The sequence below is a fragment of the Aethalodelphis obliquidens genome, unplaced genomic scaffold (assembly GCF_003676395.1).
Source record: "Aethalodelphis obliquidens isolate GAN/ISIS:26980383/991018 unplaced genomic scaffold, ASM367639v1 scaffold66, whole genome shotgun sequence".
NCBI lineage: Eukaryota > Metazoa > Chordata > Mammalia > Artiodactyla > Delphinidae > Aethalodelphis > Aethalodelphis obliquidens.
The window spans coordinates 1,913,684-1,936,745 of record NW_020838010.1 but is presented as its reverse complement, the minus strand read 5'-3'; the positions used below and the strand labels follow the sequence as shown (position 1 = coordinate 1,936,745).

General features: G+C 37.0%; 1 protein-coding gene across 3 annotated transcripts in view; it reads right to left on the bottom strand.

Moving 5' to 3' along the window:
• COL4A5 (collagen type IV alpha 5 chain) overlaps positions 1-23,062 on the bottom strand; it is a 218,174-nt gene that overhangs the window by 61,548 nt on the left and 133,564 nt on the right. For all 3 annotated transcript variants that reach the window (XM_027089424.1, XM_027089423.1, XM_027089425.1), the window contains exons 20-29: positions 20,672-20,845; positions 20,246-20,329; positions 17,192-17,284; positions 14,934-15,004; positions 14,462-14,653; positions 13,514-13,682; positions 11,442-11,534; positions 11,250-11,354; positions 6,447-6,544; positions 5,020-5,170 (exon numbers count right to left, since the gene is read on the bottom strand). In XM_027089424.1, coding sequence (XP_026945225.1) covers positions 5,020-5,170; positions 6,447-6,544; positions 11,250-11,354; positions 11,442-11,534; positions 13,514-13,682; positions 14,462-14,653; positions 14,934-15,004; positions 17,192-17,284; positions 20,246-20,329; positions 20,672-20,845 — 1,230 coding nt within the window. The remainder of the gene's footprint in view (positions 1-5,019; positions 5,171-6,446; positions 6,545-11,249; positions 11,355-11,441; positions 11,535-13,513; positions 13,683-14,461; positions 14,654-14,933; positions 15,005-17,191; positions 17,285-20,245; positions 20,330-20,671; positions 20,846-23,062) is intronic.

Genomic DNA, 23,062 nt, shown 5'->3' with positions numbered 1-23,062 from the left:
AGCACCTTAGGAACTGTACTGAGGTTTTAATATTTGGGAATGATTCCTATTAGGATATGGGGATCCTATACTTCCTTTCAAAGGTTAGGCAAATGCTTGATAAAGAGCTGAAGTTTAAAATGGGCTTCAACCCCTTTCTTCCCAACCTCTGTCTCAAGGATATTTTCATAAACAAAGTATAATGAGTGAGTAATTTCCATATGGAGACTGTTTGCCACATAGCTTATCATTTGAAATGTTTCTATCTGCAAGTTTGGGGGGGTCACAGGTTTAAGCTGGGGGAGGTAACTGATGGGAAACACTATCTGTAACTTTGAGTGTTACAGTTTATAGCCGGCCAGAATTGTGTACTCAAAGACAGGAAGGTATTTTTAAAAGCGCTTATCTGAGAACAATTTGTATTGGGTTAGTTTGGGGCTCTTGCTGGCAGAATATAGGCTGGTTAAATTTGGCAATGCTGTTTTATTGCTTTAATAGGAATCAATCCAACATGTTTCAGAAGCATGGGGTTCTTCAGATTATTTTCTGGAGGCCAAAACGTTGACCAGGAGAGTCTACTTCCTTGCAAACCAGAAAGAAAAAAAAAACAATTGCCAAACCAGTTAGACTAATTCTATTCATATACATAATTAGGGAAATCAAAATCAAGGGGATAGAAGAAACCAATAAAGAAATGAGCAAAGGACATGAGCAGTTTACAGGAAAAAATATGTATGTCCTTTAAATATATGAAAAGATGGTCAATTTCCCTCATAATAATGGAAATACAAATTTTAAACTACCCTGAGAGTAAAGGAAAAGGACCTAGTATATCCAAATAAATTTTTAAAAAAGAAAAAAGTTGGAGAACTTATATTACCTGACATCAAGTCTTACTGTAAAGCTACTGTAATATAAACAGTTGGTAGGAACTTAAGGATAGTAAGATAGATAAGCAGAACTGACAGCACAGAAATACACCCACACATAAACAGTCGTTTGATTTTTGACACAGACACCAAAATAATCCAATGAGGAGGGAGCTATTTTAAATAAATGATACTAAGCAAAAATTACTTGAAATGGATGATAGTCTCCAACATAAAAGCTAAAACTATAAAATTTACAAAATAAAAAGGAATATATTTGCAACTTTGGAACAGGGAAAGTTTTCTTAGATAAAACACAGAAAATAATCATCAAATAAGAAAACAATTGATAAATGAAAAGTCAATAAAATTAAAACTTTTGCTCATCAAAATACACTAGGCAAGCCAGATAGGGATAAAATACTCATAAACATGTATTTGACAAAGAACCAGTATGCAGGATACGTAAAGGTCACTTCCAACTTAACAATAAAAAGAGAAACAACCCATATATATATATATGTATATATATATATATATATATATATATATATTTTTTTTTGCGGTACGAGGGCCTCTCACTGTTGTGGCCTCTCCCGTTGCAGAGCACAGGCTCCAGATGCGCAGGCTCAGTGGCCATGGCTCACGGGCCCAGCCGCTCTGCGGCATGTGGGATCTTCCCGGACCGGGGCACGAACCCATGTCCCCTGTATCAGCAGGCGGACTCTCAACCACTGCGTCACCAGGGAAGTCCAACAACCCATATTTTAAAGTGGGAAAAATATCTGAATATGTAAATAATTCACCAGTACATGTAAAAGAGCTCAACATCATTAGCCATCAGGGAAATGCAACCTAAAACCAAAATACGTTACCTACATACCTACTAAAATTCAAAAATGAAAAGACTAATAAAACCAAATGTTGGAGAGAATGTGGAACAACTGAAACTTTCATACCGTATTGGTTAGAAAATGATACAACCATTTTGGGAAAAGGTCTAGTAATTTCCTTCTTCTATTATTGAGTTATAGTTGATTTACAATATTATATAAGTTTCAGGTGTACAACACAGTGATTCACAATTTTAAAGGTTATACTCCATTTATAGTTATTATAAAATATTGGCTATATTCTCCCTGTGCTGTACAATATATCCTTGTATAATAATAATATCTTTGTATTTATTTTATAGTACATAGTAGTTTGTACCTCTTAATCCCCTACCCTATCTTACCCCTCCCCCTTCCCTCTCCCCACCAGTAACCACTAGTTTGTTCTCTATTTCTGTGAGACTGTTTCCTTTTTGTTATATTCACTATTTTGTTTTATTTTTTAGATTCTACATATAAGTCCTATCATACATTATTTGTCTTTCTCTGTCTGACTTATTTCACTAAGCATAATACCCTCCAAGTCCATTCATGTTGTTGCAAATGGCACAATTTCGTTCCTTTTTATGGCTGAGTAATATTCCATCGTATATATGTGCCACATATATGCATATGTGCATATCTTTATGCATTCGTCTATTGATGGGCATTTAGGTTGCTTCCATGACCTGGCTATTGTAAATAGTGCTGCAGTGAATTCTGGGGTGCATGTGTCGTTTTGAATTGTGGTTTTCTCTGGATATATGCCCAGGAGTGGGATTGCTGGATCATATGGTAGTTCTACTTGTAGTTTTTTGAGAAACTTCCATACTGTTTTCTACAGTGGGTGTACCAATTTACATTCCTACCAACGATGTACAAGGGTTCCCTGAAAAAGGTCTAGTAGTGTCTTATACAACTAACATGCACCTGTCTTATGACCCAACAATTCTACTCTTAGGTATTTACTCAAGCATAATGAAAGCACATGTCCATTAAAAAAAAGTTGTAAAAGAATGTTCTTAAGAGTTTCCCTCATAATAGCCAAACACTTTGACACAGCGCAGGTGTCCATCAACAGAGAACGGATAAACAAACTTTGGTATACTTATACAATGAAATGCTCATTAAAAAAAAAAAAGGACTACTGATAAACACAACAACATGAATGAATCTCAAAAACAATAATCTGAGTGAAGGAAGCCTTACAAAGAAAGCACATGCTGTATAATTCCAAAGGATTTCTAGAACAGGTAGAATTAATTTTTGATGAAAAAAATCATTACCGTATGGTTGCCACTGTGGATATTGGGGTTAGGACTGAGGAAAGGGGCAAAAGGAAAATTTCTGGGATCATATCTTGATAGGGGTTTGGTTAAACAGGAGTATGCATCTGTTAAAATCCAGAAAATGTACTCTTAAGATTTGCACATTTCATTTTTTTAAACATCTTTATTGGAGTATAATTGCTTTACAATGGTGTTAGTTTCTGCTTTATAACAAAGTGAATCAGTTATACATATACATATGTTCCCATATCTCTTCCCTCTTGCGCCTCCCTCCCTCCCACCCTCCCTATCCCACCCCTCCAGGTGGTCACAAAGCACCAAGCTGATCTCCCTGTGCTATGTGGCTGCTTCCCACTAGCTATCTATTTTACATTTGGTAGTGTATCAAAAGAAAAAGAACAACCATAGAAATGCATGCTGCAGTATTTAGGGAGAAGTGCATTGCTACTGTAATTTACTTTGAAACGCATTAAAAATAAGTCAGTGAAAGTAGAAAGGGATGAACAAATACGTGACAAATCATGCATAGTAAAATGTTGATAGTAGAACATCAATGGTGGGTATACAGTATTCACTGTAAAATTCTTTCTACTTTGCTTTATATAAAAAATTTTTTAAAAGCCCCACCGGGGCTTCCCTGGTGGCTAAGTGGTTGGGAGTCCACCTGCTGATGCGGGGGACATGGGTTCGTGCCCCTGAGCGGGAGGATCCCACATACCGCAGAGCAGCTGGGCCCGTGAGCCATGGCCGCTGGGCCTGCGCGCCCGGAGCCTGTGCTCCACAACGGGAGAGGCCACAGCGGTGAGAGGCCCGCGTACCACAAAGAAAAAAAAATTAAATGTTGGCAGAGAGATAAAGTGTGAATTGTAGAATCTAGGTGGTAGATAGATGGGTTTTCACTGTACAATTCTTGTTAATTTTTCTGTGTGTTTGAGATTTTTCACAATAAAATGTTTAAAAAACTATACTGAGATATCTACTTGTTTCCAACAGTTTGGCAAAAATCCAAGAGTTTATCAACATACTCATTTAGCAAGGCTGTGGGGAAACAAGCACACCCATACATTTTGGGGGGGGAGTGTAAAAAGGTACAAATAGAGAGGAATCTGTCAATATCTAGAAATGCATTTGCCCTTCCATTCAGAAAACCCATTTTTATTACTCTATTCTAACATTACACCTGTACACACATGAAATAACATGTATGCAAGATTATTCAGTGTGGCATTATTTCTAATAAGAAAATATTGCCAAAAACACAGTCTAGCAACTAGCAACTGGTAGGATAAAACATGGCATACCCAAGCAATCCAATACTAGGCAACTATTTTTAAAAAATCACAATCTCTATGTACTAACATGGAGGATTCTCTAGAATATAAAGTTAAATGAAAAAAGTGCAAAAGGTAGTACTCTATCTTTTGAGAAAGGTAGTAAATAAAAATATATATATTCTTTATTCTTCTTTAGCACAGGGAGATCAGCTCAGTGCTTTGTGACCACCTAGAGGGGTGGGATAGGGAGGGTGGGAGGGAGACGCAAGAAGGAGGAGATATGGGGATGTATGTATATGTATAGCTGATTCACTTTGTTATAAAGCAGAAACTAACACACCATTGTAAAGCAATTATACTCCAATAAAGATGTTAAACTATATATATATATATATATATTCATATTCTTATTGGCTTGTATTTGTATGAAGGAACACCAGATGGACAAATAAGTAACTAAAAAATGGCTACATATAGGATGGGGAGGAACATAATGGATGGATATGCGGTAAAGGGAAGACCTTTACAAAAGTGTTACTTCAATACATATATGATTGTATCATCTATACAATGAAATAAAACACAACATATACCAATGGAGGATTAAAAAAAAAGCCATGATAGAGTGGCAGCATAGGCTTTCTAGTTAATTGGGATTATCACCCATAAACTGTCACAACAGTTTCAATTTCTATAAATTTAAAAGCAAATTGAGAAGTAGCAACAGCCTCCATACCTTTTGGTCCAGGTAGCCCATCCAAGCCAGCTTGTCCTGGAGGACCTTGAGGTCCTGGGAAACCACGATCCCCTTTTGGACCAAGTATTCCTTTGAAACCTGGGAGTCCTGGAGGCCCAGGTGGCCCAGGTAGCCCAAATCCTGGTTCTCCCTTGAGCGTACACATGATAAAACACAACAAAGACTCCCATGACTTTCTTGGTGTTTACTGTTTACTACAGAGAATTTAAAGCAGAAAATACAAGGTAATATCCCCCCTGCCATGGTAAAGGGAGTAGGATAATTAAATGAAAAGTAATTGGCAAGCAGGACAGAACATCTGGAAGGATAGGAAACTGGGCTTAGTAAAACAAATTGAATTATTTGGTCTGGTTTCAGGACAAAAAAGAAATAACTGAGACAGCATGAGATTAAAGAACCGAAGTGATGAAATATGATTACAGACTGGGTACTGTATTAGATGATTATTTTAAATTTGACTAAGTACGATAAAAGAATTGTGGGTTTTCTATATAATGTCTGTTTACTTAGAGATGAATACTGAAGTATAGATATTTATAGGTGAAATGACACAGTATTGAGATTTGGGTTAAAATACTTCAGCAAAGAAAAAAAGCGTAGATGAAGCAAATATGATAAAATCTTGATAATCTGGAATCTGAGTGATGGATATATGAAAGTTCACTGTATTATTCCTTTTACTTTTGCATTCATTTGAAAAGGTTAATAATAAAATAAAAACAATCAATAGAGAAGTGATTTCTCATGACAACTGTGGCCATGGTCAATTTTTCTTCCCATGGAAAAAAGTTATTGATAGTAATCATAAAAACACAGGAAGTTTAAATTAATTAAACACAGAGAAAATACAGGAACAGTTAGGATAATTACGTACCATGGCAGTTTGCTGAAGACTGACTAAGGAAAATTTTACATTAGCTAAAATGTAGTAAGAGGGACAGAAACCAACTCAAACACAGTACCATTATTAGTACTAAGTCGATAGCAATGATTTGCATTAAGTATCTGGGATGGAATTGGGACAGAGGGGAAACGTATGAGAAGTACTTGGCATGATATTCAACACCATTTCAACCAAACATCACACAGACATGGACAGAGATTAAATGGAATGATGGTATTACAGAAAAGCACAGGGGAAGCTGATGATTGTATTCTCTCATCTCATCTCATCATATAACCAGTCACTCTAAACAGGTTCAGAAACTTATTTTTTTTTGCTTCAAATTTGACCCCTTGGACTATTAAAAAGTATTTGGAATTAAATATTTTTAAATAAAAATACAATAAGTTAAGTTTTATTTATACAGTGAAGCCTTGGGATGATGTCTAAATCAAAATAGAGAAGGCTAAGGAAGGTAGGGGGAATAGAAAAAGAATAAAAAATAAATTAAAATGTCTCAGACCTTTAGTCCTGGAAAGCCTGGTGGCCCAGAAGGACCTTCTAGACCAATTCTTCCAGGTGTCCCAGGTGCTCCTGGAGGTCCTGGAATTCCAGGGAAACCTGTAAAATTAGAAGCCATTTTTTAATCTCCAAAGAGAAGACACTGTAAGAAAGATACCCAAACTCCCAAACCCACATTTTCACCCTATTCAATCATGCTTAGTGACTACAGTAAGATGGTAAAACCACAATGACATTCTAGATGACTACTTCAGACTAAGCCTTACAGATACCTGATATTCTCTCTCAATCACCATATGGTCCCCTATTATTGTCATATAGGGCTAATGTGTGGAAGATATGCTCTTCTAAGGAAAATCAAAGCTATTACCAATGAGAAAGAACTAAAAATAAGGAATGAATCCAACACAAAAATGCAGAGAAACTTTTCTTCTGCTTACATCTGGATACAGTATGATAAAAGACCTACTACATAATTCTGGAAGTGATCTAAAAACAATTGCAGAAAATAAATAAGGAACCACAAGCTTTAAATGACATATTAAACAAGATGGACTTAATTGATATTTAAGGGCATTCCATCCAAAAACAACAGAATACACTTTCCTCTCAAGTGCTCGTGGAACATTCTCCAGGATAGATCATACCTTGGGTCACAAGTCAAGCTTCGGTAAACTTAAGAAAACTGAAATCGTACCAAGTATCTTTTCCAACCACAATACTATGAGATTAGATATCAATTACAGGAAAAAAATCTGTAAAAAATACAAACACATGGAGGCCAAACAATACACTACTAAGTAACCAAGAGATCACTAAAGAAATCAAAGAGGAAATCCAAAAATACCTAGAAACAAATGACAATGAAAACACGATGACCCAAAACCTATGGGATGCAGCAAAAGTACCTATAAGAGGGAAGTATATAGCAATACAATCCTACCTCAAGAAACAAGAAAAATCTCAAATAAACAACCTAACATTACATCTAAAGGAATTAGAGAAAGAAGAACAAAAAACCCAAAGTTAGCAGAAGATAAGAAATCATAAAGATCAGATCAGAAATAAATGAAAAAGAAATGAAGGACACAATAGAAATGATCAATAAAACTAAAAGCTGGTTCTTTGAGAAGATAAACAAAATTGATAAACCATTAGTCACACTCATCAAGAAAAAAAGGGAAAGACTCAAATCATAGAATTAGAAATGAAAAAGGAGAAGTAACAACTGACACTGCAGAAATACAAAGGATCATGAGAGATTACTACAAGCAACTCTATGCCAATAAAATGGACAAACTGGAAGAAATGGACAAATTCGTAGAAAGGCACAACCTTCTGAGACTGAACCAGGAAGAAATAGAAAATATAAACAGACCGATCACAAGCACTGAAATTGAGACTGTGATTAAAAATCTTCCCACAAACAGAAGCCCAGGACCAGATGGCTTCACAGGCAAATTCTTTCAAACATTTAGAGAAGAGCTAATACCTATCCTTCTCAAACTCTTCCAAAATATAACAAAGGGAGGAACCCTCCCAAACTCATTCTATGAGGCCACCATCACCCTGATACCAAAACCAGATCAAGCTGTCACAAAGAAAGAAAACTACAGGCCAATATCACTGATGAACATAGATGCAAAAATTCTCAAAAAATACTAGCAAACAGAATCCAACAGCACATTAAAAGGATCATACAACATGATGAAGTGGGGTTTATCTCAGAAGTGCAAGGATTCAATATACGCAAATCAAACAATGTGATAAACCATAGTAACAAATTGAAGGAGAAAAACCATATGATCCTCTTAATAGATGCAGAAAAAGCTTTTGACAAAATTCAACACCCATTTACGATAAAAACCCTCCAGAAAGTAGACACAGAGGGAACTTACTTCAACATAATAAAGCCCATATATGACAAACCCACAGCCAACATCGTTCTCAATGGTGAAAAACTGAAACCATTTCCTTTAAGATCAGTAACAAGGTTGTCCACTCTCACCACTATTATTCAACATAGTTTTGGAAGTTTTAGCCACAGCAATCAGAGAAGAAAAAGAAAAAAAAGGAATCCAAATTGGAAAACAAGAAGGAAAACTGTCACTGTTTGCAGATGACATGATACTATACATAGAGAATCCTAAAGATGTTACCAGAAAACTACTAGAGCTAATCAATGAATTTTAGCAAAGTAGCAGGATACAAAATTAATGCACAGAAATCTCTTGCATTCCTATACACTAATGATGAAAAATCTGAAAGAGAAATTAAGGAAACACTCCCATTTACCATTGCAACCAAAAGGATAAAATACCTAGGAATAAACCTACCTAAGGAGACAAAAGACCTGTATGCAGAAAACTATAAGACACTGATGAAAGAAATTAAAGATGATACCAACAGATGGAGAGATATACCATGCCCTTGGACTGGAAGAATCAACACTGTGAAAATGACTATACTACCCAAAGCAATCTACAGATTCAATGCAATCCCTATCAAACCACCAATGGCATTTTTCACAGAACTAAAACAAAAAATTTCACAACTTGTATAGAAACACAAAAGACCCAGAATGGCCAAAGCAATCTTGAGAAAGAAAAATGGAGCTGGAGGAATCAGCCTCCTGGACTTCAGACTATACTACAAAGCTACAGTAATCAAGACAGTATGGAACTGGCACAAAAAACAGAAATATAGACCAATGGAACAGGATTGAAAGCCCAGAGATAAACCCACACACATATGGTCACCTTATTTTTGATAAAGGAGGCAAAAATATACAGTGGAGAAAAGATAGCCTCTTCAATAAGTGGTGCTGGGAAAACTGGAAAGCTACATGTAAAAGAATGAAATTAGAACACTCCCTAACACCATACACAAAAATAAACTCAAAATGGATTAAAGACCTAAATGTAGGCCAGACACTATCAAACTCTTAGAGGAAAACATAGGCAGAACACTCTATGACATAAATCACAGCAAGATCCTTTTTGACCCACCTCCTAGAGAAATGGAAATAAAAACAAAAATAAACAAATGGGACCTAATGAAACTGCAAAGCTTTTGCATAGCAAAGGAAAACATAAAGAAGATGAAAAGACAACCCTCAGAATGGGAGAAGATATATGCAAATGAAGCAACTGACAAAGGATTAATCTCCAAAATTTATAAGCAGCTCATGCAGCTCAATAACAAAAAAACAAACAACCCAATCCAAAAATGGGCAAAAGACCTAAATAGACATTTCTCCAAAGAAGATATACAGACTGCCAACAAACACATGAAAGAATGCTGAACATCACTAATCATTAGAGAAATGCAAATCAAAACCACAATGAGATATCACCTCACACCAGTCAGAATGGCCATCTTCAAAAAATCTACAAACAATAAATGCTGGAGAGGGTGTGGAGAAAGGGGAACCTTCTTGCACTGTTGGTGGGAATGTAAATTGATAGAGCAACTATGGAGAACAGTATGGAGGTTCCTCAAAAAACTAAAAATAGAACTTCCATACAACCCAGCAATCCCACTACTGGGCATATACCCTGATAAAACCATAATTCAAAAAGAGTCATGTACCACAATGTTCATTTCAGCACTATTTACAATAGCCAGGACATGGAAGCAACCTAAATGTCCATCGACAGATGAATGGATAAAGAAGATGTGGCACATATATACAATGCAAATTACTCAGTCATAAAAGGAAAGAAAATTGAGTTATTTGTAGTGAGGTGGATGGACCTAGAGTCTGTCATACAGAGTGAAGCAAGTCAGAAAGAGAAAGACAAATACCGTATGCTAACACATATATATGGAATCTAAAAAAAAAATGGATATGAAGAATCTAGGGGCAGGACAGGAATAAAGATGCAGACATAGAGAATGGACTTGAGGACACAGGGATGGGGAAGGGTAAGCTGGGACGGAGTGAGAGAGTGGCATGGACATACATACACTACCAAATGTAAAATAGAGAGCTAGTGGGAAGCAGCCACATAGCACAGGGAGATCAGCTCGGTGCTTTGTGACCACCTTGAGGGGTGGGATAGGGAGGGTGGGAGGGAGATGCAAGAGGGAGGAGATATGGGGATATACGTATACGTATAGCTGATTCACTTTTTTATAAAGCAGAAACTAACACACCATTGTAAAGCAATTATGCTCCAATAAAGATGTAAAAAAAATCGCAGATATTATACACATATATACACATAAAATCAAATCTGACTCTTTTGAAGTCATGTAGCATAAATGAGTAAGGACATGTTTAAGCACTGATCTCAGACCAATGCACACTCTTGCCATTCATGAGAAAAGAAATTCTGTGAAGAATAAAGCATAACTGAAGCAACAGCCCTAAAAATTTCAGTAAATCAAGAGAATATGATTTAGGATAAAACATTACTTGGATATAAGTGTGCAATAAATCTGTTTTCTGTTTAATACAATTCATTCATTTAACAAATATCTATTGAGCGCTTAATACGTGCCAGGACTTTTCTGAGCCCTGAAAATACAGTGATGAACACAAAAGACAATAATTACTGTGATATTTAAAGCTTGTATATCATTTTTGCATATCTAGGATTTAGATATTTTCTTGTCTGGAATGTTTTACATAAAGACAATGAAACTATAGTACATACATGCTGTGACTTTTCCTTTACATTCTTTATTGCACATAGAAAAAAGTTGCACGAATATACTTTATCTGTTTTGTGAGCTATATCAAAGAATAATATCATACTAACCAGCTAACCTACCTTGCCTGCTACCCAGTCCTACATACCTTTGGGACCAGGTGGTCCAGGAAGCCCAATTCCAGGGATACCTGGTTCTCCTTTGCTACCAGGTATACCTGGCAAGCCTGGCTGGCCTGGGAGTCCAGGTTCACCTACGGAGAAACAGCAGTTTTTTGGAAGTAGCCAAAGACAGAAACCAACAAGTGTTGAAGACATGGTCAAATAAATTCCTCACATACCTGGAAGACCTACTTCACCATCTCTGCCTGGGTTACCAGGCAAGCCAGGCTTCCCTGGCTGTGTTATGGTCTGACCTGGATCACCTTTAGGACCTAAGAACAAGTGGGAATTAATAGTGAATGGGAAGTGTTCACTTGACTAAAGATCTCCGCTAATTAAAACAAAAAAGAAAGTACTTACAATCTTCTAAAAATTCAAACTAACAAAAATCCATGAGAAAAACAATCCTGTATATATTTTCAAGGAAGATACTAAACAGAAGGATGAAATTTCAAAGATAAAAGTAGATGACAGTATTAAGGGTTTCCATGAAGATGGCATCTATAAAAATATTAGGCATCTATAAAAATATTTTCTAAATGTAGGTCAAAAGAAAAATACTTATTTTTGGTTAACTAGTTTTGGTTAAGGTTTTATGTGTGCAAAGTCCAAGTACAACTACTTCTCATTAATTGAAATAAGAATTTGAAATAGGCTCAGGACAAAGATGGATTTCTCAAACATGACATAAAAAGCACTAACCATGAGAGAGAAAAGGTTGATATATTTGACTACATTCAAAGTGATTTCTGTTCATTGAAGACACCATACAGAGAGTGAAAATGGCAAGCCATAGTGAATTAAGATTTTACAAAATAAATAGCTAATAAAGAACTAATACAAATTTTATATATATATATATATATATATACACACACACACACACACACATATATTCCTCCAAATCAATAAGAAAAAGAAACAATCCAAAAGAAAAAATGGTCAAAACACTTGAATAGACATTTCACAAAGAGAAATTCAAATGGTCAACAAACATATGAAAAGGTGGTAAACATTAATATAATCAGAGAAATATAAAATAAAACTGCCATGAGATATATCACACTCAACAGACTGGCAAAAATGAAAAAGTCTAACAATACAAAATACTTATGCGGATACAGAGCAACAAGAAACCTCTATTACTGCTGGTGGGAGTATAAATTGGTACAATTGCTTTGGACGTAGTTTGGAATTATCTAGTACAGCTGGAAGATGCATTTATTCTATGTCTCAAGAATGCTAATCTTAAATATATACCCTAGCCTAGGGATTGGCAAATTTTTTCTGTAAAGGACCAGACAGCATATACTTTAGGCTTTGTGGGCCATCTGGTCTCTGTAGCAACAACAACTCTGCAGTAGTAGTGCAAAAGCAAGCATAAACAATAGTGAATGGCTGTGGATGTGTTCAAATAAACTTTTCATTTATGACAACATGTGGAGGGCCAGAGTTGTAGTTTGCTGATCTCTGTCACAGAGCAGTGTATGCACATGTACACCAGAAATATATATAAAAGAATGCACATAGAAGCATTATTCATAATAGGCCTGAACTATAAATAACCCAACTGTCCATTAACAATAGAATGCATAAAGCAACGGTGATACACACACACACACAGTGGGATACTGTACAGCAGTGAAAATGAATATGCTATATCCATACACAAAGTTAACATAAAGAATACTTACCCTATGCTTCCATTAATATAACACTCAAAAAGAAGCATAATTAAAGTACTTTGATAGGAATACATATCTAGGTGATAAAACTGTATATGGAAGGAAATTATGCAAAAGTCAGGACAGTGTTTACCTTTGGAGAAATGGAAGGGGATTATGATCAGGAAAGAACAGAGAGAGGAGGATAGGGGTTTCGAGGATGCTGGCAATGTTGTGTCTTGACGTGTGTGGTAGTTATGTGTGTGTTTCCATTATATTTGTTAAACTTTGCATTTTATATATCATGTACATTATATATATCATGCACTTAAAAACAACAACAGTAACAATAAATATAGTCAAAAAATTTAAAGAGAAGCCCCTCTTAAAACACACACACACACACACACACACACACACACACACACATTTATGTTTCCCTGCTAAGAAACTCCGAAAAGGCCCAAATATAAATGGCGACGGAAACACAACTCTCATAAAAAGAAGCCAAGAATGGCCAAAAGATAATAAATACATTTCTGCTTTTAAGCACCAAACTAAAAACAAAACAACCATAATAAAGTCACCTGGTATTCCTGGCTGGCCTGGATTTCCTGCTACACCTTGTATGCCTTTTTCACCTGGTGGGCCTGGAGGGCCAAAACCAAGAGGGCCCATAGGCCCCCTATTTCCTGGGAGACCTGGCAAACCTGGGTTCCCAGGGGGACCTCTTTCACCCTTAAAAGCAATTCCACCCTGAAAAGGGAAAAATTTAATACAGAAACATAGATATAACAGCTATCTGTAGGTTGGTATTACTAAGTACAACTAGAGAAATGATACAGCCATAAATAGTTCTTAAAAACTACATAAGTGTGTGTTATTATCGGGTGGTATGTGTGCTCACTCTACTTATTCATTCTTTTAACAAATATTTTTGAGTTCCTACTATGTGCCAGGTGCTGGTGATAAAGCAAAGAATAAAAATTGGCAAAAATCTCTGTGTTCATGAAGTCAAGAAGTTTACAGCCTAGCTAACATTTAATAAAACAGCACTTTCTACCTAAATATCCTGGGCTGTGTGTTGTGCACAAAATAAGAATCTACTCATTTATCTTCAATCTGTAGGCTCCACGGCACATTTCACACGGCCATCTACTCACACTAATCTCTAAGCTTACTTTATATAAAAACCAAATTAGTCTTTTGTTGTCCGGTCTAAAAAAAACCAGACAAGGCTATGTGGGATAAGAAAAGGGGAACCTCACAGTGGCCCATAAACATCTTAACCTCCTGCCTACCTAGTCATAGCAAATATTACTCAATATAGCAGTGGGTTAAGCAGAAATAATTAATAAAACCACTGAGAAAAGAACTGTAAAGAAACCCTATGTAGTCAATAACAATGTACCATTACTATATATAATCACATTCTTTTAAGCATTGATTACATGTTCATCTCAGCACCAGGCCTATCCTAGGAAACATCACTAACAATTTGACATGACAAAACCAAGAATATCAAACCAACTCACAGGTTCTCCTTTGGGGCCAGGAAGCCCTGGCAATCCATCCTGTCCAGGGGTGCCAGGTAAACCAGGAAGCCCTGGAGCTCCAGGAGAACCCAAATCTCCTTTGTCACCCTTCATTCCTGGAAAAGTGAGGACGTCACCAGGTTCACCTTTAGGTCCGGGAAAGCCTGGAGCACCTGGAGCTCCTGGTATGCCCTGAGGGGGGGGCAATAAAGAGGGGAAAAAGAAGAGAGAGAAAAAGAAACTCAGTTTCTTTTTTTCTAATACTTTCTCCAGTTTATCCCATCAACCTGCCCAATAACATTTAGTGTACCAAGCTATGAGTCAAGTGAGACATACGAGTCAGCGTGAGCAAAAGAATCAAATGTATCATAATAAGAAAACTAAATTTCTTTTATATATATCCACAAGTGAAAATCAAAGTGTAAATAGGTTTCTTCTACTTCTTTTGTTATATGATATACTCAAAACTTACTGTTAATCCTTTGGGACCGGTTGCACCAGCGTGTCCTTTTTCACCCTTCTGTCCAGGGAAACCAAGAGATCCTAATAGACACACACACACACACACACACACACACACACACACACACACAGAGTAATGTGAGCTTTGAGCTTGAAATCCTGACAAAGCTCATATAAAAATCAGCAAGTCAGGAAGTCAAGTTTTAAAATAAGAATGCCAGACTTCCCCAGTGGTGCAGTGGTTAAGAATCTGCCTGCCAATGCACCAATGCGGGGGACACGGGTTTGATCCCTGGTCTGGGAAGATCCCACATGCCGTGGAGCAACTAAGCCCATGCGGCACAACTGCTGAGCCTGAGCTCTAGAGCCTGCGAGCCACAACAACTGAGCCTGCGTGCCACAACTACTGAAGCCCGAACGCCTAGAGACCATGTTCCGCAACAAGAGAAGCCACCGCAATGAGAAGCCCATGCACCACGACGAAGAGTAGCCCGCGCTCGCCACAACTAGAGAAAGCCCACTGCAGCAATGAAGACCCAACACAGCCAATAAATAAATAAATTAATTAATTAATTAAAAAATAAGAATGCCATTCAATCCCATTTAACAAGTCACATTTTGATCTTTCTATTCTATGCTCTGAAGGCGAGGAGATCATCCTTTCTTTTAGGTAAAGCTAACATTTCCTGGTACATACAGCATTGTATCCTTAGGTATTTCCAATTCCAAATCCTCTCAGAGTTCGCAGCTACCAAGTACTATGCACAGAAATGCTCTGCTCTTATAACCACCCCATTGCCAAGGTGAGAAGGAGATAAGGACAAAGTCTGTGTATCTTTCTTTGTTCTTACTTAAACAATTTTCCTAGATTCCTACCAATTCTTTCTTTGGTTTGTCACTCCCTAAAATTTGGTTTATGAGAAAGGATTGGTGCTCAAAGACTAGAGAAAATATTACTAAGCAGTGCTCTCAAAATGGGTCCCTGGACCAGCTGCATCAGCATCACCTGGGCACTGGTTAGAAATGCTAATTCTTGGGCCCTCCACCCCAGGTCTATTGAATCAGAAATTTGGGGGGGTGGGACCCAGGAATCTGGGTTTTAACAAGCCCTCCAAGTAATTCTGATGCACTCCCAAGTTTGAAAACCACTAGACTGGAAGTACAAGGCTAGATGATTAACTTCTAGGGGCAGCTATAAGACTTGCTGAAAATCTATTTCCAAACACCAAATGTGTGTTTGGGAGACACACTAGACAGAAAGGTAAGAGATCTGGTATCTATTCTCAGCCCTGACTGACTCAGACATGAAGTGTGATTTCAAGAGAATATAATCCTGGGAAACCCCAAGAGGCAGTTGAGTAAAAGAGTTGGAAATGGGGAAGGGGGAGTTATATATAGAAAGAGGAAGACAAATATCATATGATATCACTTATATGTGGAATTTACAAACAGAGTACAAATGAACTTATCTACAAAACAGAAACAGAGTTACAGATGAAGAAAATAAACTTATGGCTACAAGGGGGGTAAGGGAGGAGGGGGATAAATTGGGAGGCTGGAATTGACATATACACACTACTATACATAAAAGAGATAACTAATAAGGACCTACTGTATAGCACAGAGAACTCTTCTCAATACTCTGTAATGGCCTATAATGGGAAAAGAATCTAAAGAAGACTGGATATATGTATATGTATAACTGATTCACTTTGCTGTACACATGAAACTAACACAACATTTAAATCAACTATACTCCAATAAAAATTTTTTTAAAAAAGAAAGAACATTTTAAATTTTTTAATTTTTAAAAATTAAAAAAAATAAAGAGGAATATTGGCAGTTGATTGCCAAACTCTGGTAGAAGACCGTTTCTTAATGACAACATGTGATACATCCCAACGACTAGAATCTTGGCCACTGGAAACCATATTCAGGGGTCAGGTATTATGAACATTTTCCCCAGTTTTCTGGAATAAAGAAGTCTGACTCTGTATAAGTTATTTTCCTCACCATATGGAAAATAAGGAAGATATTTTTCCTGGAGTAATACTGTCGAAATTCTTTAATAGAAAATGCTGGTAGCTTCAGCTACTGGAAACAAGAGCATAATTTATTTCACAGCAGATAGTGACATTTCATATTTAATTATTTATGGATGTGAGTGACTAGTCATAAAATGAGACACTGGCATCATTTAAAACTATAAGCTCACTAATATCTAGCCAAGAAATATTTTTAAGGTTGCCCTGAGGAAGAATGTGTTACCTGGGGGACCTGGAAGACCTGGCAAACCAGGTTCACCTGGAGGCCCTGAAACACCAGTTCCAATACAGTTGAAGCAGGTGTCACCTTTGTCACCTAGAGAAAACCATAATAAAAAACAAATTTTACTTGAAGGGGTACATATACCTTCTTTAGATAGGTTCTAAAGAAGTTAGCACTAAGGGACAATATTCCTACCTAACAGTGTAGCTGGAGAAGCCTATATCTAGAATCAATTTACTTGATAAATATTTACTGAGCAACTACTATGTGTCAAGCACTGTTCAAGGAGTTTGTAATACATTGATAAACAAAACAGACAAAATCCATACCTTCACAGTGTTTACATTCTACCAGTGGCTGGGTAAGTGAAATTGGATACGCTTAGGGGTGGGTGGCAGGTTGCAATTTTAAATAGGGTGGTCAGGATAAGACCTCATTGAGAAGATGACACGTGATTAAAAAAACTTAAAGGACATGGCACGTGCATAACGACTATAGTGCAGTCCAGGTAGAAAGAGTAGCCATGTTTGGCATATAGAAGGAACATCAAGGAGAACAGATTGCGGGAGTACAGTGAGGAAGGGGAACCAGGTCAGACAGTTAACAGGTTATAACAAGTGGCATATCATAAAATATCACATAGGCCACCACAAAGACTGTGGCTTTTACTGTGAGTGAAATGAGAATTTAGGAGAAGAAATTAAACAGAAAAGCAACATGATATGACTTAAGTTTTAAAAGGATGACTCTGGTTGCTATGTTAATAATATAATCTAAGTACAAGGATGGAAACAGGGTAAACACATAAGTGGCTACTGCTGAAGTGATCTAGGAGAGATAGTAGCTCATTCCAGAGTGACAGCAATGAACATGATGAGAATTGGTTAGATTCTGGACATATCTGAAAGTAGAGCCAATAGGGTTTTCTCATGGATCATATAGAATTCAAAAGAAGAAGGGAATCAAGGATGACTCCATGACAGATCAAAGGTCGAAATGTAAAAGGCAAAAACGATAAAGCTTTTAGAAGAAAACATAGAGGAATATCATCAGGTCCTTGGGATAAGCAAAGATTTCTAAAACAGGACATAAACAGCACTAACCATAAAAGAGGACATTAATAATTTGACTTCTTTTAATTAACAACTTCTGTTCAAGAAAAGACGCGAGTAAAAAAGCAAGTCACAGAATGGGAGAATATATTTGTGATACATATATCCAACAACCCAATTAAAATAGAAGAAGATAGGTATTTTACAAAAAGAATGTACAGACTATAAGAAAAGAGGCTCAGCATCAATAAGTTGTGAGGAAAATGGAAACTAAATCCTCTTTGTAAAATGGTTTGGTGGTATCTATGGAATCAAAGATACATCTACCTTATGATCCAGCAATTCCATTACCAGGTTTACACAACAGAAATGAATGCTTATGTCCTACTATATATATATATATATATATATATGAATGTTCATAGCAGCTTTATTCATAATAGCCCCAGACCAAATGTCCATTAACATTAGAATGGATGAATAGGAATAGGAATATTCATTCAATGAAATACCAAAGAGCAGTGAAAAAATACTGCTACAAACAAAAACATGGATATACCTCACAGATATAATATTAAGCAAAAGAAACCAGATAAAATATTAAGACGTAAAAGAGCCCATACTGTATGATTCCATTTATACAAAGTTCAAAGTTAGGCAAACTGTTTGATTGAGGATACAACAGTGGTTACCTTTGGGAGTGCTGTATAGGATACACAAGAGTCTTCTAGAGTCTTGGAAAAGTTTTATATTTTGATTTAGACAGTAGTTACATGGGAGGTAATAGATAGACATACATACGGAGAGATATACATATAGAGACAAAGTATATATAGGAAGAGACATATCTATATATAGAGAGAGACATATCTATACCTATATCTATATCTAATATATACGATATGCCAGGAAGGTAGGAAGAAAAACAGAGCATGTAATATACTGAAAACCAAGTGAAGAAAGTGTTAAAGAATGGAAAAATCAAGGAAATAATGGACTGAGACTTGATATTTGAATTGGCAGTGAACAGGCTGCTGATGACTTTGACAAAAGCAGCATCTATGGAGTGGTTGGGGGAGGGGAGTGAAGTCCTGAGGAGTATGTTTAAGAGAAAATGAGAGTAGAGTTATCTAGAGACAGTGAGTAGAAAATTCTTGGAGAGTTTTGCTCCAAATGGAAGCAGAGGAATGGCGTAGTATCAGGCAGGGGAAGTGGGATTATGATAAAATATTTTTAGATGGGTGAAAAAAGCATATTTGTATACTGCTGGGAACGATCCAGTAAAAGGGGAAAATTGATGATATGGGAGTGACGAGAATTTCTGGAATGAATTTTTGGGGGAGAACAAGAGGAAACTGAATCTATTGTACAAACAGAAGAACTGCTTTAGATAGGAGCAGTAACAATAATAGGCAGGAAGGCAGAATATAGGGGCAAGATGCAAATAGGTGGGTAAATATGGTGGTGGCGGCAATCTGTGAAAGTTCTCTTGTTATTGCTTCAATTGGTCAGTGGAGGAGAAAGCAAAGTCGCAATCCTAAAATAAGAATGGAAGAGGAGGTGTTAGAAGTTTGAAGAGAGAAGGCACAGGCTCAGAAGAGGTGGTAATTTGGAATTACCAGGGCTGTGTTTTTGTTTGAAGTGAGTACAATGGCAGGAGAGGAGGGCAAAGGTGTCAAGAGTTTATGTATGAGATTGATTATGGAATTTAAGCTGGGTTAAGAGAGCAGAAAGGACATCAAAAGGTTGAGGGACAGTCAAAGTTGGTAGGTTTCAGTGAGTGTGAAGTTATGTTGGAGTCAGGTTATTAGAGGTAGTAAGCTAGAAAGACAGGATGTAGTGGTCACAAAATGAGATTCGGGAAATCAAAATATGGAAGTGTGCACTACTGGTAACGTGTGGTCTTGGGGTATGACCATGGGAGTGAGTGACTGAGGTAGGATGGAGGATATAGGGGATTTTGCTGATGATTTCAAAGGATGAAGGAATATGGGAATCAAACCTTTCACTCCTTGTTCTCCTTGGAGTCCTCTATCACCTGGAGATCCTGGAGGGCCAGGAGGGCCTGCTTCACATACCTCATCACCTGAGATAAGATAAAACAAGAACAGCAAGCCAATTTTTGTAAAATATCCAGAAGACAACAAAGAGAAAGTCTGATAGGCTAGAAAAAAAAGAGATCTATTTTCAGTTAGTTCTCTGCATTAATACAACTACCTATAAACAAAAGGAAGATATAATATTAGTGGTAATTTGAAGAACAAATCTAAATATCAAAGAATCACCAAAAATCAAAAGGAGAAGCAGTGGAAGAATATTTAGCTATCAGAAATACAAAGAATGATGTCAACCTTCAGCTAGATTCACTTATAAATAAAGACAAAACAAAAACAACAATAGAACTTAACAGGAAAAAACTATAGCTTACTAGGAGCGATGTGAGGGCCAGGAGGGCCAGGAGGCCCTGGAAGGCCAGGAGCCCCAGGCTGTCCATCAAGTCCAGGAGATCCAGGAATGGAAATTCCAGGTGGACCTTCATCCCCTTTCTGGCCCCTTTCCCCAGGAAAGCCAGGGGGCCCAGGAGGACCTGTAACTGCAAGTCCTAAGATAAAAACAAATACCCATTAAAAGTGATCAAAATGATCTTATTTTAGACATATTACTTTGGGTCTCAATGAGACATTAAGTAATGATAAGATCTTCCTTTAATGTATAACACCAGTTATGTTCTTAGTTTTTTCTATGAGAATCAACATCTAGAGAAAAGATGGAAAGTTCCAATAATGTAAGTACTACTTTGAGTATAAGAAAGACTAATTTAAAGTAGCTTTATTACTTTTGGAAATGCACTAATAACTAACTCTCTACTCACTCTCCTTTGACTATGATTTTTTAATCTCAGAAATACCAGGAAGCCATTTACAGGAAAAAAAAAGAGGCATCTCAAAGTTCTCATGTAAACGTGACTCTGTTTCTGGACTTTCTTCTGTTCCACTATCTGTTCCTGCACCATTAACACACTTTTTCATTACTACAGCTTTATAATGTTTTCAAAACTGGTAAGGAAAATATACCCATCTTTGTTCTTTTTAAAACCATCTTCACTACACTTACAAATTTACTCTTCCAAGTGAATTTCAGAGTCAGCTTGTCAGTTCCATTTTAAAAAGCCATTGTAATTTTGAATGAGATTAATTTGAATTTAAAGATTAAATTTTGGTAGAATCGCCTGTATATAATATTGAGTTCTCGCATCAAGTAATAATTATTATATCTTTCCATTTATTAATTTTATATTATTTAATAGTATTTTACAAAGTTATGAAAGAGATCTTACACATCTTTTGTTTGGTTTATTCATGGGTAAATTTGATTGCTAATGTCAGTTTTATGACTGTTACTTTTGTTAACTGGATTTTGTCCTCTTGTACGTTTAATTATTTTATTGCTGGTTTAGAGGAAGGTAAGTTATTTAAGTTTGCAACTCATATTTGGCTACCTTGCAAACATTCTAAGTTCTGGTAATTTGTCATTTGATTCTTTTAGGCTCTATGGGTAGATTATCACAGGCCTGTGAATAACCAAAATTTGGTTTGCTTTTTGTTTTTTATCCATACACCTCTTTTTTTTTCCAGACTTAGTATGCTGGCTGGGATCTTCAGTATAAGATCAAACAGTATTGGTGACCATATCTTTTTTTTTTTTTTTTTTTTTTTTTGTGGTACGCAGGCCTCTCACTGTTGTGGTCTCTTCCGTTGTGGAGAACAGGCTCCGGACGCACAGGCTCAGCAGCCATGGCTCACGGGCCCAGCCGCTCTGCGGCATGTGGGATCTTCCCGGACCGGGGCACTAACCCATGTCCCCTGCATCGGCAGGTGGACTCTCAACCACTGCGCCACCAGGGAAGCCCTGGTGACCATATCTTTATCTGATTTTTGACTTTAATGAGAATGCTCCTGATGTTTCACCAAAAAGTATGACATTTCCCGAACAGTCCTGTACTTCCCGTATGAAGTATATAGCTTCAAGAGAACATAAGGCATCAAGTCTTATATTCTGTCATCAAGTTAAGACAGTTCCCTTTTATTTATATAAATTTATTTATTTTATTTATTTACTTTTGGGTACTTTGGTTCTTTGTTGCTGTGTGTGGCTTTCTCTAGTTGCGGCGAGCGGGGGCTACTCTTCATGAAGGTGCGTGGGCTTCTCATTGCGGTGGCTTCTCTTGTTGTGGAGCACGGGCTCTAGGCGCACGGGCTTCAGTAGTTGTGGCTCACGGGCGCTAGAGCGCAGGCTCAGTAGTTGTGGTGCACAGGCTTAGTTGCTCCATGGCATGTGGGATCTTCCCGGACCAGGGCTCGAACCCGTGTCCCCTGCATTGGCAGGGGGATTCTTAACTACTGTGCCACCAGGGAAGCCCAAGACAGTTCCTTTTTTATTTTTCTGAATTTTATTTTATATTTTTATACAGCAGGTTCTTATTAGTTATCCATTTTATACATATTAGTGTATATATGTCAATCCCAATCTCCCAATTCATCACAACGCCCCACCCCCCACCACTTTCCCCCCTTCGTGTCCATACGTTTGTTCTCTACATCTGTGCCTCTATTTCAGCCTTGCAAACCAGTTCATCTAGATTCCACATATATGTGTTAATATACAATATCTAGATTCCACATATATGTGTTAATATACAATATGTTTTTCTCTTACTTCACTCTGTCTGACAGTCTCTAGATCCATCCACGTCTCTACAAATGACCCAGTTTCGTTCCTTTTTATGTCTAATAGTCCATTGTATATATGTACCACATCT